At 40.5% G+C, this 13,618-nt stretch overlaps 1 protein-coding gene across 1 annotated transcript in view; it reads right to left on the bottom strand.

Moving 5' to 3' along the window:
* The window catches only part of PARD3B (par-3 family cell polarity regulator beta), a 1,801,259-nt gene that overhangs the window by 368,930 nt on the left and 1,418,711 nt on the right, over positions 1–13,618 (bottom strand). The window contains 1 exon segment of the mRNA XM_040441847.1: positions 10,456–10,582. Coding sequence (XP_040297781.1) covers positions 10,456–10,582 — 127 coding nt within the window.

The following is a 13,618-nucleotide window of genomic DNA, read 5'->3' on the forward strand; positions in this document are numbered from 1 at the left end:
CGTTCCTTCTTTTTAAGAATGTTCCAAACAGTTGTTTTGGCCACGCCTAATGTTTTTGCTATTTGATGGGTTTGTTTGGTTTTTTTCAGCCTAATGATGGCTTGCTTCACTAATAGTGACAGCTCTTTGGATCTCATCTTGAGAGTTGACAGCAACAGATTCCAAATGCAAATAGCACACTTGAAATGAACTCTGGACCTTTTATCTGCTCATTGAAATTGGGATAATGAGGGAATAACACACACCTGGCCATGGAACAGCTGAGAAGCCAATTGTCCCATTAATTTTGGTTCCAAAAACAAGTGGGAGGCACATATGCAAACTGTTGTAATTCCTACACCGTTCACCTAATTTGGATGTAAATACCCTTAAATTAAAGCTGACAGTCTGCAGTTAAAGCACATCTTGTTTGTTTCATTTCAAATCCATTGTGGTGGTGTATAGAGCCAAAAATGTTAGAATTGTGTTGATGTCCCAATATTTATGGACATGACTGTGTATATATATATATATACAGTGGGATGCAAAAGTTTGGGCAACCTTGTTAATTGTCATGATTTTCCTGTATAAACCGTTGGTTGTTACGATAAAAAATGTCAGTTAAATATATCATATAGGAGACACACACAGTGATATTTGAGAAGTGAAATGAAGTTTATTGGATTTACAGAAAGTGTGCTATAATTGTTTAAACAAAATTAGGCAGGTGCATAAATTTGGGCACTGTTGTCATTTTATTGATTCCAAAACCTTTAGAACTAATTATTGGAACTCAAATTGGCTTGGTAAGCTCAGTGACCCCTGACCTACATGCACAGGTGAATCCAATTATGAGAAAGAGTATTTAAGGGGGTCAATTGTAAGTTTCCCTCCTCTTTTAATTTTCTCTGAAGAGTAGCAACATGGGGGTCTCAAAACAACTCTCAAATGACCTGAAGACAAAGATTGTTCACCATCATGGTTTAGGGGAAGGATACAGAAAACTGTCTCAGAGATTTAAGCTGTCTGTTTCCACAGTTAGGAACATATTTAGGAAATGGAAGACCACATGCTCAGTTCAAGTTAAGGCTCGAAGTGGCAGACCAAGAAAAATCTCGGCTAGACGGAAGCAACGAATGGTGAGAACAGTCAGAGTCAACCCACAGACCAGCACCAAAGACCTACAACATCATCTTGCTGCAGATGTAGTCACTGTGCATCGTTGAACCATTCGGCGCACTTTACACAAGGAGATGCTGTATGCGAGAGTGATGCAGAGGAAGCCTTTTCTCCGCCCACAGCACAAAAAGTGCCGCTTGAGGTGGGATAAAGCACATTTGGACAAGCCAGCTTCATTTTGGAATAAGGTGCTGTGGACTGATGAAACTAAAATGGAGTTATTTGGCCATAACAAGGGGCGTTATGCATGGAGGAAAAAGAACACAGCATTCCAAGAAAAACACCTGCTACCTACAGTAAAATATGGTGGTGGTTCCATCATGCTGTGGGGCTGTGTGGCCAGTGCAGGGACTGGGAATCTTGTCAAAGTTGAGGGACGCATGGATTTCACTCAGTGTCAGCAGATTCTGGAGACCAATGTCCAGGAATCAGTGACAAAGCTGAAGCTGCGCCGGGGCTGGATCTTTCAACAAGACAACGACCCTAAACACTGCTCAAAATCCACTAAGGCATTTATGCAGAGGAACAAGTACAACGTTCTGGAATGGCCATCTCAGTCCCCAGACCTGAATATAATTGAAAATCTGTGGTGTGACTTAAAGAGAGCTGTCCATGCTTGGAAGCCATCAAACCTGAATGGACTAAAGAGGTTTTGTAAAGAGGAATGGTCCAGAATACCTTCAACCAGAATCCAGACTCTCATTGGAACCTACAGGAAGCGTTTAGAGGCTGTAATTTCTGCAAAAGGAGGATCCACTAAATATTGATTTAATTTTTTTTTTTTGTGGTGCCCAAATTTATGCACCTGCCTAATTTTGTTTAAACAATTATAGCACACTTTCTGTAAATCCAATAAACTTCATTTCACTTCTCAAATATCACTGTGTGTGTCTCTTATATGATATATTTAACTGACATTTTTTATCGTAACAACCAACGATTTATACAGGAAAATCATGATGATTAACAAGGTTGCCCAAACTTTTGCATCCCACTGTATATATATATATATATATATATATATATGTTTTGAGCCATAATATATATATTTTTTTATTTTTTTTTAAGTAACTGGCTATGCAGCTATTATAGCTGAGTGGTTAAGTGCCTTGCCTCTAATGTAAAAGGTCGTAAGTTCGAATCCCGGCAAAAACTTTTCTGAAATACAGGCTGAATTAGATTTAAATACACTGGGGTGTCCCCAAGCACTGACTCCATATATGGACATAGCTATATATGGAGTCAGAGCAGGGACTCCTAAGCCGCGGACTCACACTGAAAGATTCCCCCAAAAAGGAGGACATCACATCCGGGACAGTGGGGCACAACACTACAATGCACAACCATAATCTATATAACAATGTCCGTCAAATTAAAATAGAAATATATAAGATAAATATTTAACTTCTTTCCTTGTTGCCTCCAATAGACAGCTATTGGCCAGGACATACAGTACTAGTTACAGGACCATGGACATCTGGCAACCCTAGAACTTGCAACTGAGGTAGATGTCTTTAGGCAGGACAGTCTGGCTTCCTGGTTCCCTGTCCTGTTATTTTAGGATAACAGTGAACTACTACTCCCACCATATCCAAACTGTTAATGTAGGCCATCAGAGAATAGAACTGCAACTGTACAGACTGTTATCATAGAATATCAGAGGAGAGAACTACAACTACCTTCACATCCTGTGTAAGAAGCAGGTGCAGATAGCCTGTCAGAGCTATATTGTTGACTTGGACATTCTGGTGCTAGGCAGCTGACAGCTGAAGAAGCTTCATGTTTGGTGCTAGGCAGACATGTGATTTTTGCTTATGACTTTATATGAAAAGCAAATGGTGGTGAATTATGGTGTTGTTGTGAACTGATTTTTCTAATGTGTCAACCTAACCCTGAAGATGAAAATCCCACTATCCTGAGTCTATTTATCACATTACCATTAGTGTTGATCGAGCACCAAAGTGCTTGTGTGCATTCAAACTCACAACCTTCTGTATTAGAGGCAAGGCACTTAACCACTCAGCTATAATAGCTGCATAGCCAGTTACTCAAAAAAATATGAGACTTCTACTGCACTGTACTTCTACTGAGACCTATACAGTAGAAGTCTCATATTTGTATTTATTTTTTTGTGACTGGCTATGCAGCTATTATAGCTGAGTGGTTAAGTGCCTTGCCTCTAATGTAAAAGGTTGTAAGTTCGAATCCCGGAAAAAAAAATCTGAAATACAGGCTGAATTAGATTTAAATACACTGGGGTGTCCCCAAGCACTGACTCCATATATGGACATAACTACACTGCTCAAAAAAATAAAGGGAACACTTAAACAACACAATGTAACTCCAAGTCAATCACACTTCTGTGAAATCAAACTGTCCACTTAGGAAGCAACACTGAGTGACAATCAATTTCACATGCTGTTGTGCAAATGGGATAGACAACAGGTGGAAATTATAGGCAATTAGCAAGACACCCCCAATAAAGGAGTGGTTCTGCAGGTGGTAACCACAGACCACTTCTCAGTTCCTATGCTTTCTGGCTGATGTTTTGGTCACTTTTGAATGCTGGCGGTGCTTTCACTCTAGTGGTATCATGAGACGGAGTCTACAACCCCCACAAGTGGCTCAGGTAGTGCAGCTTATCCAGGATGGCACATTAATGCGAGCTGTGCCAAGAAGGTTTGCTGTGTCTGTCAGCGTAGTGTCCAGAGCATGGAGGCGCTACCAGGAGACAGGCCAGTACATCAGGAGACGTGGAGGAGGCCGTAGGAGGGCAACAACCCAGCAGCAGGACCGCTACCTCCGCCTTTGTGCAAGGAGGAACAGGTGGAGCACTGCCAGAGCCCTGTAAAATGACCTCCAGCAGGCCACAAATGTGCATGTGTCTGCTCAAACGGTCAGAAACAGACTCCATGAGGGTGATATGAGGGCCTGACGTCCACAGGTGGGGGTTGGGCTTACAGCCCAACACCGTGCAGGATGTTTGGCATTTGCCAGAGAACACCAAGATTGGCAAATTCGCCACTGGCGCCCTGTGCTCTTCACAGATGAAAGCAGGTTCACACTGAGCACATGTGACAGATGTGACAGAGTCTGGAGACGCCGTGGAGAGTGTTCTGCTGCCTGCAACATCCTCCAGCATGACCGGTTTGGCATTGGGTCAGTAATGGTGTGGGGTGGCATTTCTTTGGAGGGTCGCACAGCCCTCCATGTGCTCGCCAGAGGTAGCCTGACTGCCATTAGGTACCGAGATGAGATCCTCAGACCCCTTGTGAGAGCATATGCTGGTGCGGCTGGCCCTGGGTTCCTCCTAATGCAAGACAATGCTAGACCTCATGTGGCTGGAGTGTGTCAGCAGTTCCTGCAAGACGAAGGCATTGATGCTATGGACTGGCCCGCCCGTTCCCCAGACCTGAATTCAATTGAGCACATCTGGGACATCATGTCTCGCTCTATCCACCAACGTCACGTTGCACCACAGACTGTCCAGGAGTTGGCAGATGCTTTAGTCCAGGTCTGGGAGGAGATCCCTCAGGAGACCGTCCGCCACCTCATCAGGAGCATGCAAAGGCGTTGTAGGGAGGTCACACAGGCACGTGGAGGCCACACACACTACTGAGCCTCATTTTGACTTGTTTTAAAGACATTACTTCAAAGTTGAATCAGCCAGTAGTGTGTTTTTCCACTTTAATTTTGAGTGTGACTCCAAATCCAGACCTCCATGGGTTGAAAAATTTGATTTCCATTTTTTTATTTTTGTGTGATTTTGTTGTCAGCACATTCAACTATGTAAAGAACAAAGTATTTCAGAAGAATATTTAATTAACTCAGATCTAGGATGTGTTATTTTTGTGTTCCCTTTATTTTTTTGAGCAGTGTATATATGGAGGGATTCCCTCACTGCACAGCGATCTTCTGCATAGAAATAGAGGATAAATTAGATTTACACTGACTAGAGCATCGCGCTCAAGCACACACGGTGTTCGGCCGAACTCCGCGATGTGCCGAGCATATCGATGCTCAAGCCGAACTGGTGTTCGGCCGAGCATGCTTGCTCAACACTAATTACCATGTATATGTGCAATGAAATGTCACTACGACACCACTAGTATTAGCTGTACCAATGAAACATTACACTACAGACTACCCCCTTAAGACCACACCTTTTCTGTGTATTGTATTTTGAGGCTCCTTTTAAACAATGTTTACTGTCTTTCGTTTTTTAGAGCTGTTCATATTTTGAGATTTTTAGCACAGATTTCTTAGTGCTGAAATACTTTGAGTAAATAGTAAATAGGTGTGAAGTTTTCCAGTTTGTTTTTTAAGAGGCCAAATGATTACAAATAAATAAGCATGTGCCAGTCCCCACTACCCACCACTTCCTGGTCCTTACTTGACACACAGGAAATGGCAATAAATTCCCACGCAGCCAATGACTGGCCGCAGAGATTGCCAGAGCAATGGGGACCAAAGTAGCATCAGAATTCCAGAAGCTATGGATGAGTAAGGTACCTAATGCTTATTTTTTTTATTCTTAAACCATTCTGGCCCTTTGATTAAAACAAATTGTCTTACTTCAAACACCCTTTAAATGTATAAAGTGGCAATAATTATGATGCAATAACTACATTAATAAAGCACTTTCATTCCATGCATTGCATTTCCATTGTATACCAGTGTCAATACCAGTGTGCAGTGTGTTTGTCGAATGGGTGCGGGAGGGGTTTTTATTTGCACCTTTAAATTACAGAATGAACACTTGCAAATTTTTTACCATTTATTATTCTGTGTACCAAACCAGTGAGAGTCAGAATGTGGTTGGCTATAGTAGTGTAAACAGCAGTAGCAGCACCAGCCGTCGGGCCAGCAGTAGTAGGTCACAGTTCTACCTCCAGATTAATATTTAGGACAAAGCGGATGATCATTCACAGCAGGATGATGTCTCATTTTCTAAATCACAATGGATTTTTCCTGACACATACTCCGTTTCCTGGCTCCATGGAATTCTAGGCAGGCAGATTGGAATGGTAATCGGAACTAGCCCAGTTTTCTCTCATTGTACTGTCCTGTCCAGCCTCCAGTGTCATCTCAGTGAGGGTTTTCTGTGTGGCAGCTGGCATCGTCACACCCAAAAGGACAAATTTGTCCTCCGCCAGTGAAACAACACTTTTGTCAAAATCAATGAGGCATAGTTCAATGAGTATTTTCATACACCTTTGGCTGAGGTAGATGAATAGATCTGTCATTGCAGATGGTGGCTATTTATTGCAGGCCCCATCATGCTACTGCCACTGTCTGCCTATTTACCTTCCTGTTCCATAATGTTCGGCTGCTGCTGCCGCCACTACCATTGACCATACCCAGCCGCCACTAATACTATTGCTCAGCTTAAAAAAAAATAAAAAAATAGTTGTTTGGGATCAAACCAATAAATATGGAAATTATAGATATAGACATATTTATCGATCTTTGGTGACTTCTGCTATTTGCCACTATCAAACCAGCAGCATACATTATACAGTATATTAAAGTAGTAGTATATAGTTCAGGTGTTAATTGTAAAAACTATAAAATCATAATAAGATAAAAGGTATAAAAGTAATGCATTTTATAAATATGATTTATGATTAATGGAATAAGACTGATTTAGATAGATATTTAGTACAATATGCAAGCGATCCTATGTATATTAAACATGGGCCTAGTAAGATATTTTAATCTAACATGGACAAACATAAAAATCCGGAACATACAGGAAAGGCATATTTAAGTTCTGTCCATTAACGTGGTTACAATGATTTGATAGTAAATACAACAAAATTACTGCTATTTTGTAACAATTTGTCAAAGACAATTTTATCCCAATTCCTTGTGTTCTTTCTCAATTCCAGTATAAAACTGTAAAACGACAAATGTATCTGTAATAGGTTTCCTTTTCCAGGTGATAGAATCCTGTAATGTTGACAGACTTATTGGTAAAAGTTTTAATAGAAAAAAAATTGGCAGCTGTCTGAAGGAACAGCACAATAATATGTTACTTTAGATTTTTTTAAGTTGCTCACAGACTAAACAGTATAAAAAGTTGACAATCCTCCAACAAATTGCCATGAAATCATGGCACAAAATTATTAATTTATTATCAGTATGGGTTTTCTTAATGAAGAATTATAAATAACAACTCAAAAACTAGCTGTTGACTGGGGGAGGTGGAGGAAAAGTTTAAACTGTTTGTGCATGCGAGTGAATGAATACACATTATAAAAATAAACATTGTATTTGCAACACCAAGAAGGACAAGAGGTAAGGTTATGCAGAACAAGAATGTAGCAGGTGTCGCTAAAATCTGCAGATTATCAAATTGTCAAGCACCTAGCTTCTATCTGTGACATGTGGGAGGGGAATAAAAGCCAGATTTAAAGCAAAGTTTTTTAGCCACATGAAACCGCAAAGATTTAATCAAGTTGTGTTTGATATGATTGTGTCATGCCTCCTATTTATTGACCTGTCAGTTGTCACTGTTTGTTGCAAACTGAGAGGGACAGAATCTTTGGTTTATCACTCCAACAGATCACTACACATCTAGGCTGAGATGTCAGCACTGTTCAACGGTGCATAACCTGGTGGTTGGGAGAGCAACAATAAACTGAAATGCCAGTAAAAGGTGCACAAAGGTGAAACTCTGCACAGATGGATCATCTGATTAGAAGAATGGCATGTAGTGATCCATTCTGTAATGCAAGGGAAATTAGAAGTCAGATCCCAAGCCTAGGGTGGCAAACAGTGCCTACACAAACCATCAGAAGGCATTTGCACAACATTAGGCTACAAGCCAGCTGTCTAGCTATAGGTGTTCCATTAACATCACACCACTGATCTCACAGGCTATCATGTCTCGGATGCAATGATAGCCAGATATTGGTCTGGAGACCATGTTTGCAAAGCCATGAAGAGGTCTTCACAAGGGAAAGTCACACTGGTCCTACTGCCAGCATTATGGTGTGTGGTGGTATAACCAAATTACTTACCGGTAATTCCCTTTTCATGAATCCTCCATGACGGCATACCATACCAGACCCGCCTCCAACCAGGTAAGGACAGGAAGTATAAATTAGACCCTCCTCCAGCTCTTCCTCAGTGTCTTTCTGGACCGATAGCCTAGAGAGTCTTATCCTCACATATAAAGGATTATTATGTATCTACAAATATATATACACTGCTCAAAAAAATAAAGGGAACACTTAAACAACACAATGTAACTCCAAGTCAATCACACTTCTGTGAAATCAAACTGTCCACTTAGGAAGCAACACTGAGTGACAATCAATTTCACATGCTGTTGTGCAAATGGGATAGACAACAGGTGGAAATTATAGGCAATTAGCAAGACACCCCCAATAAAGGAGTGGTTCTGCAGGTGGTGACCACAGACCACTTCTCAGTTCCTATGCTTCCTGGCTGATGTTTTGGTCACTTTTGAATGCTGGCGGTGCTTTCACTCTAGTGGTAGCATGAGACGGAGTCTACAACCCACACAAGTGGCTCAGGTAGTGCAGCTTATCCAGGATGGCACATCAATGCGAGCTGTGGCAAGAAGGTTTGCTGTGTCTGTCAGCGTAGTGTCCAGACCATGGAGGCGCTGGAGGAGGGTCTAATTTATACTTCCTGTCCCTACCTGGTTGGAGGCGGGTCATCTCTCATGGTATGCCATCATGGAGGATGAAAGGGAAAAATGTGCAGTTCCTGGACCCTTGTAGTCTTTATTTCAGTTCACTAACATCTTTATTTTCCATTGATTTGGTTAAGGAACCAGTGGTACTGTGGATAGCCTATGTGGCCTAAACATGCTACCATGACCCTCAGCGTCTCCAGATGTGTCATAGAATAACCTGAGATTTAAATGACACATCTAAATGTTTAATAGCCCCCCTTCTCCCCCAAGGGATATAATTTGATGGTAGCACATTAAAGGAATTGTCAAATTTTTTCCTATGAGCATAGTATATACTGTGCCCTATTTATTAATAGCCTGTCCATTGTCTGTCTATTGGAAACCCACTTTACTAAAAAGAGAACCCAGTGGGTGAATATGTAATGGGTCAGTCCGGAATACCATTCATGTTATCCCACATATTCTCAGTTGGTAAACATACTTAGACATGATAAGGTAGATATTGATTTGCATTCTAATTTGATAAACAAGAAGGGAAGATTTGTCATTTTACACAATGAATGGATTGGTCTGATTTGTATTCAGGTTTTTGTTTATATCCTGCCACCTTATACTCCCTTTATGATAAATCAGCCAAATTTATGAAAACAAGGTATTTATGCCCTGTGTTAGTAGGGATTTTAACTGCATTCTGGATAGGCAGTATTGGGTATCGCACAGTAATGTGCATCGATTGGTGGTATACCTCCATTCTTTAAACTGTGCCAAGAGGTGGGATTACAGAATGGGTAGCAAATGAGCCACTCACATATCTCAATAGCAAGAGCAGATCTAGCTTTAGCAAAGGAACAGTCCATGAAATTGGTTGCAAAAATGGGGAGAAAGGGATACTAAGAATAGGCCATGCAAAGTTATACAAATAATGAGCTCACATGTTCTATCAAGTCCTGCAGGTTCAGGGTCTATACAGCACATGCTCTGCTGAACTAAAGTAAAGCTACACAGGGAAAATACAGTATATGAATTTAGGATTAAAGGTGTTTTCAAGAACATTTTTATGAACCAGTGTAGAGTGGGCTAAGTAAAAAAAAGAAATCAATAATCACCCCCACCAACTCCCATTCTGCTCCAGTTTCGATGCTGTTCAGTCCCTGCTGTTTACCACTTCCTGGCCCCACGCTTGACACAAGAAATGGTTTGGACTTCCTGCTTAGCCAATTACTGGCTGCAGCAGTGACCCGCCTCAGTCAGTGATTGGCTGAGCAGACAGTCCAAGCCATTTCCTTCTGCTGAATCTAGGGCCAGGAAGTGGGGAGCAGTAGAGACCAGAGTGGTATCAGTGTGGCAGTGGTAGAAGCTTGCTTGCTGAATTGCTTAGGCTGAGTATTGATTATTATATTTTTTTTTTTACTCATTCCATCCTGTTACAACTTTTCAATCTACAGCCATGATTCAATTCCCTTTGGATTTTTTCTATGATGATAATAGGTGATGTGCAGTACTCTTTTTTTTCCCATCCAGAACTTTCTGCCAATAGGGTTCCAGATGATAGGTTGCACATTTTACTAACAAAAGTTTGGTTGAATACTTGTATAATTAGAAAAAGTAAAGGATCATTCAGTTCTTACCCAACCCTGTTCAAACCGTCCTGCCACATCCTCGTTTTCATACAGGGAGAAGCCTTCCCGTTTTGCCTGCTGATACTCCATCCGTAGCTGCTGTATACGGTCTACATTGCCAGATGTAGGGTGGCCACTAAAAAATAAAACCAAGGCATAAAATATATATTTATAACCAGCCTTGCTGAAAGATACTTTTTGCTCCAACGCGAATTGTTAATGTTTACAGACATTATTTGCAGTGAAGTCTGCTACCATCTGGATGTTGAATAATGCTTATATTAGGAGTTTAACTGCTGCAGAATAAAAATGAGTATTTCAGACAATGAAAATATTCCTTAGCTTATCTATAAACGAGATGGTCATGAATATTCAGTATTATGCAAACAATGGTGCAAATAGCATTCCCACTGCCCAAAAGCAATAACAATCCGGGGTGAGCAAAAAATGATAAATCTTCATAGAAGTCAACACCTGCATGGAAGCAGCCTCATCATACACAGAACGCAGATTCTGCTGTAGAGTCCAAAGAAATGGAAATAGCTATTGCACTATTGTCCTGATGAAGAGGGCTGTACGCCGTTGAAACAAGCCGACTTGGAATAAAACAATTATTTTTTTACCGATACTTACTTGGTATCAAGTCTCCTGTATACAGCACCTAAAAAAAGGTTCAAATTAACGTTTTTTACTACATGGATCTCCCTATCGCGACGACAGTTCCTGTGGCACGGGCAAGAACCTTGGCAGCAGTACAGTCACCCCGCACGCTGGACGGGCAAATACCAGCAAGGCGAAGCAAAAGTAATTGTGACTATACTGCGATTTAATATAAAAAAGCAACACACATTAGGCGCTGCCTCCTGTTCTCTTTTTTTTTATATAAGAAATGGAAATAAAAACAGCCCATTCTCCTGCTGGAAGCAGCAGTGCTGAAGCATCGACCCTTTCGTTGCTGCTCCCTGATTACATTTCATTTATATGCACCCTGTTCTTTCATTATGACCTTTTCCAACCCACAACTAACCACTATTGTGTTAAAATCCTAAACTCTTGCAAATGTCACACAGCAGAATATAGATGGAGATTCTATTGTTCATCCAAATTATCAGAAACAACATGCCACAGATTCTGTCACTGGCAAAGGGATTAAAGGGAAGGTTGACAGCCACGTGACATGATAATCTGCAAAATCGGTAAACTCACACACAACATCAATGAATGGCTATAAATGAGAACATTACTTTCTACTTTTCTGTGCATGAGTAATGATTTGTGCATGTAGCGTCCAGTCAGTCACTCCATGAATATAGTAAATACTATATAAATGATAACCATTTATGTGCCAAATCAAAAGAGAACACATGAAACTAATCTGGAGAACTATAGGGGGCATTTATTAAGCCATGTGTTTTAGGCACCAGTCTTAATAAACCCCTATAACTTTGGCAGTGGATCTGCCAAAGTTATAAGGAGGCACAGGCCTCTACATAACTTCGGTGCATCCAGTGCCAGTCTAGATGTAAGAAAGCTTCCTTGCTGTCTTACATTTAGACCTTTTTTAGGCGTAGAAAATAATGAATGAGACAAGCCTGCCGGCTGATCCCCTTACCCGCCCACGCGGGCCCTTTTGGACCTAGCGTGAGCGAGGAAAAGTTGCGCCGCAATCTGCGCCATAAATACTCATAATATAGGCGTATTTATGGATAATAAATGACCCCCTATGTGTGCATTGAATAGACATATATCGTTTATTATAATATATGTAAGGTAAGTTAGCTTTACCATCAGTCAGACTACATATATATCATGGTATTTCCAGGGCTGCATTTTACTATAGGCATAGTGGGCTTTTACTTATAGGTGGTCCCAGGGGAAGGGCACCTGTTGAAGGCAAAATTTACTTCTATCTGTAATTTTATAAGATGGTCACACTGCTGTTTATGACTGCCATGTCTGGAAAGAAGTCAGCTGTATTTAAAATCTTCATAGGAAAGCTGCTTGTCTGCAAATGATCTTTGCATGAACAAACAAACCCAGCAAGATCGTTCATCCTTAATCCGGTGTCAATGAACATATATGGCCAGTGTGAATGACTATAATGGCCAAAATGTGTATGACTAATTCTGAGGACGATCGTTCAGTTGTTAAACAATCAACCTACAGATCGGGGTCTGACAATTTATGACTGGGACTTCTCCAATGATAGAAACATCCCTTATCTGTAGTCAGCCAGCAATAAATTTTATGAACCTACAGGACAAATGTGAAGAAGGCCCCATCAATGTCATTGTCAAAGAAGTCTATGAGACCACCAAAAAAGTAACTAAACTGGAGAAATCCTTCAAGTATTTCAAACAATTAATGAATAAATGAGTTTTATGAACCATTGCTATGATTATCTGATCATTTATGTCAAATTCCATACGCCTGCTGTTCTGTCCTGACATTCCCACCAATGAAACAGTTGAACTGAATACTAGAGAATTACACTGCAGCTACTTAAATGCTGGAAGTTCATTTTTATACTTTCCATAAACATGTGGTGGAGTGAACCTTTTTCGGGATCTCTACCAATATATTGAGTGAGGTTTATTTAATGTGGCAGATCTAATCTGAAGTCATTTACATTTATAGTAGAACAATGACTGTCTGCATCTTTAAAAGGCCAAGCCTGCCTGAAATTACATACAAAATCACATTATTTCCAATGATAAATAATAACATACCTTTTTATATTATGCTTCTCATAGTCATAAGGTACTGTCTGCAGTAAAGAGTTACAGGACAACAGCTATGAGGTCAGATATTGTTCCTTCCAGACCTAGCCCCATATTATTCCCAGATGTATAATAATCAGACCAAGAATTGATCCACATAGGTAGTTAGCCTTCAAGATTTACTTATCCCAATTGTTCCCATGATCAGACTAAGAATGCAAAAAGGCTTCAAGACCAGATCTTTGCCAAATAGGGAAAGATCATCTGACCTCTGCTGAACTACCGGAACAGGATGGAAAGCCGAATCACTGATCATAAGATATTTGTCTGGTATATGGCTTTGTAGAACTTAAGGCTATTTTTCCAATCTTAGAACATAAATTGTTATACAAGACATATATTGCCCCATATAGTTAAATGGAGAACGTTAAATTATAAGGGTTGTCTGAAAA

This window comes from Bufo bufo, chromosome 7, assembly GCF_905171765.1.
Source record: "Bufo bufo chromosome 7, aBufBuf1.1, whole genome shotgun sequence".
In the NCBI taxonomy this organism is placed as follows: Eukaryota; Metazoa; Chordata; class Amphibia; order Anura; family Bufonidae; genus Bufo; species Bufo bufo.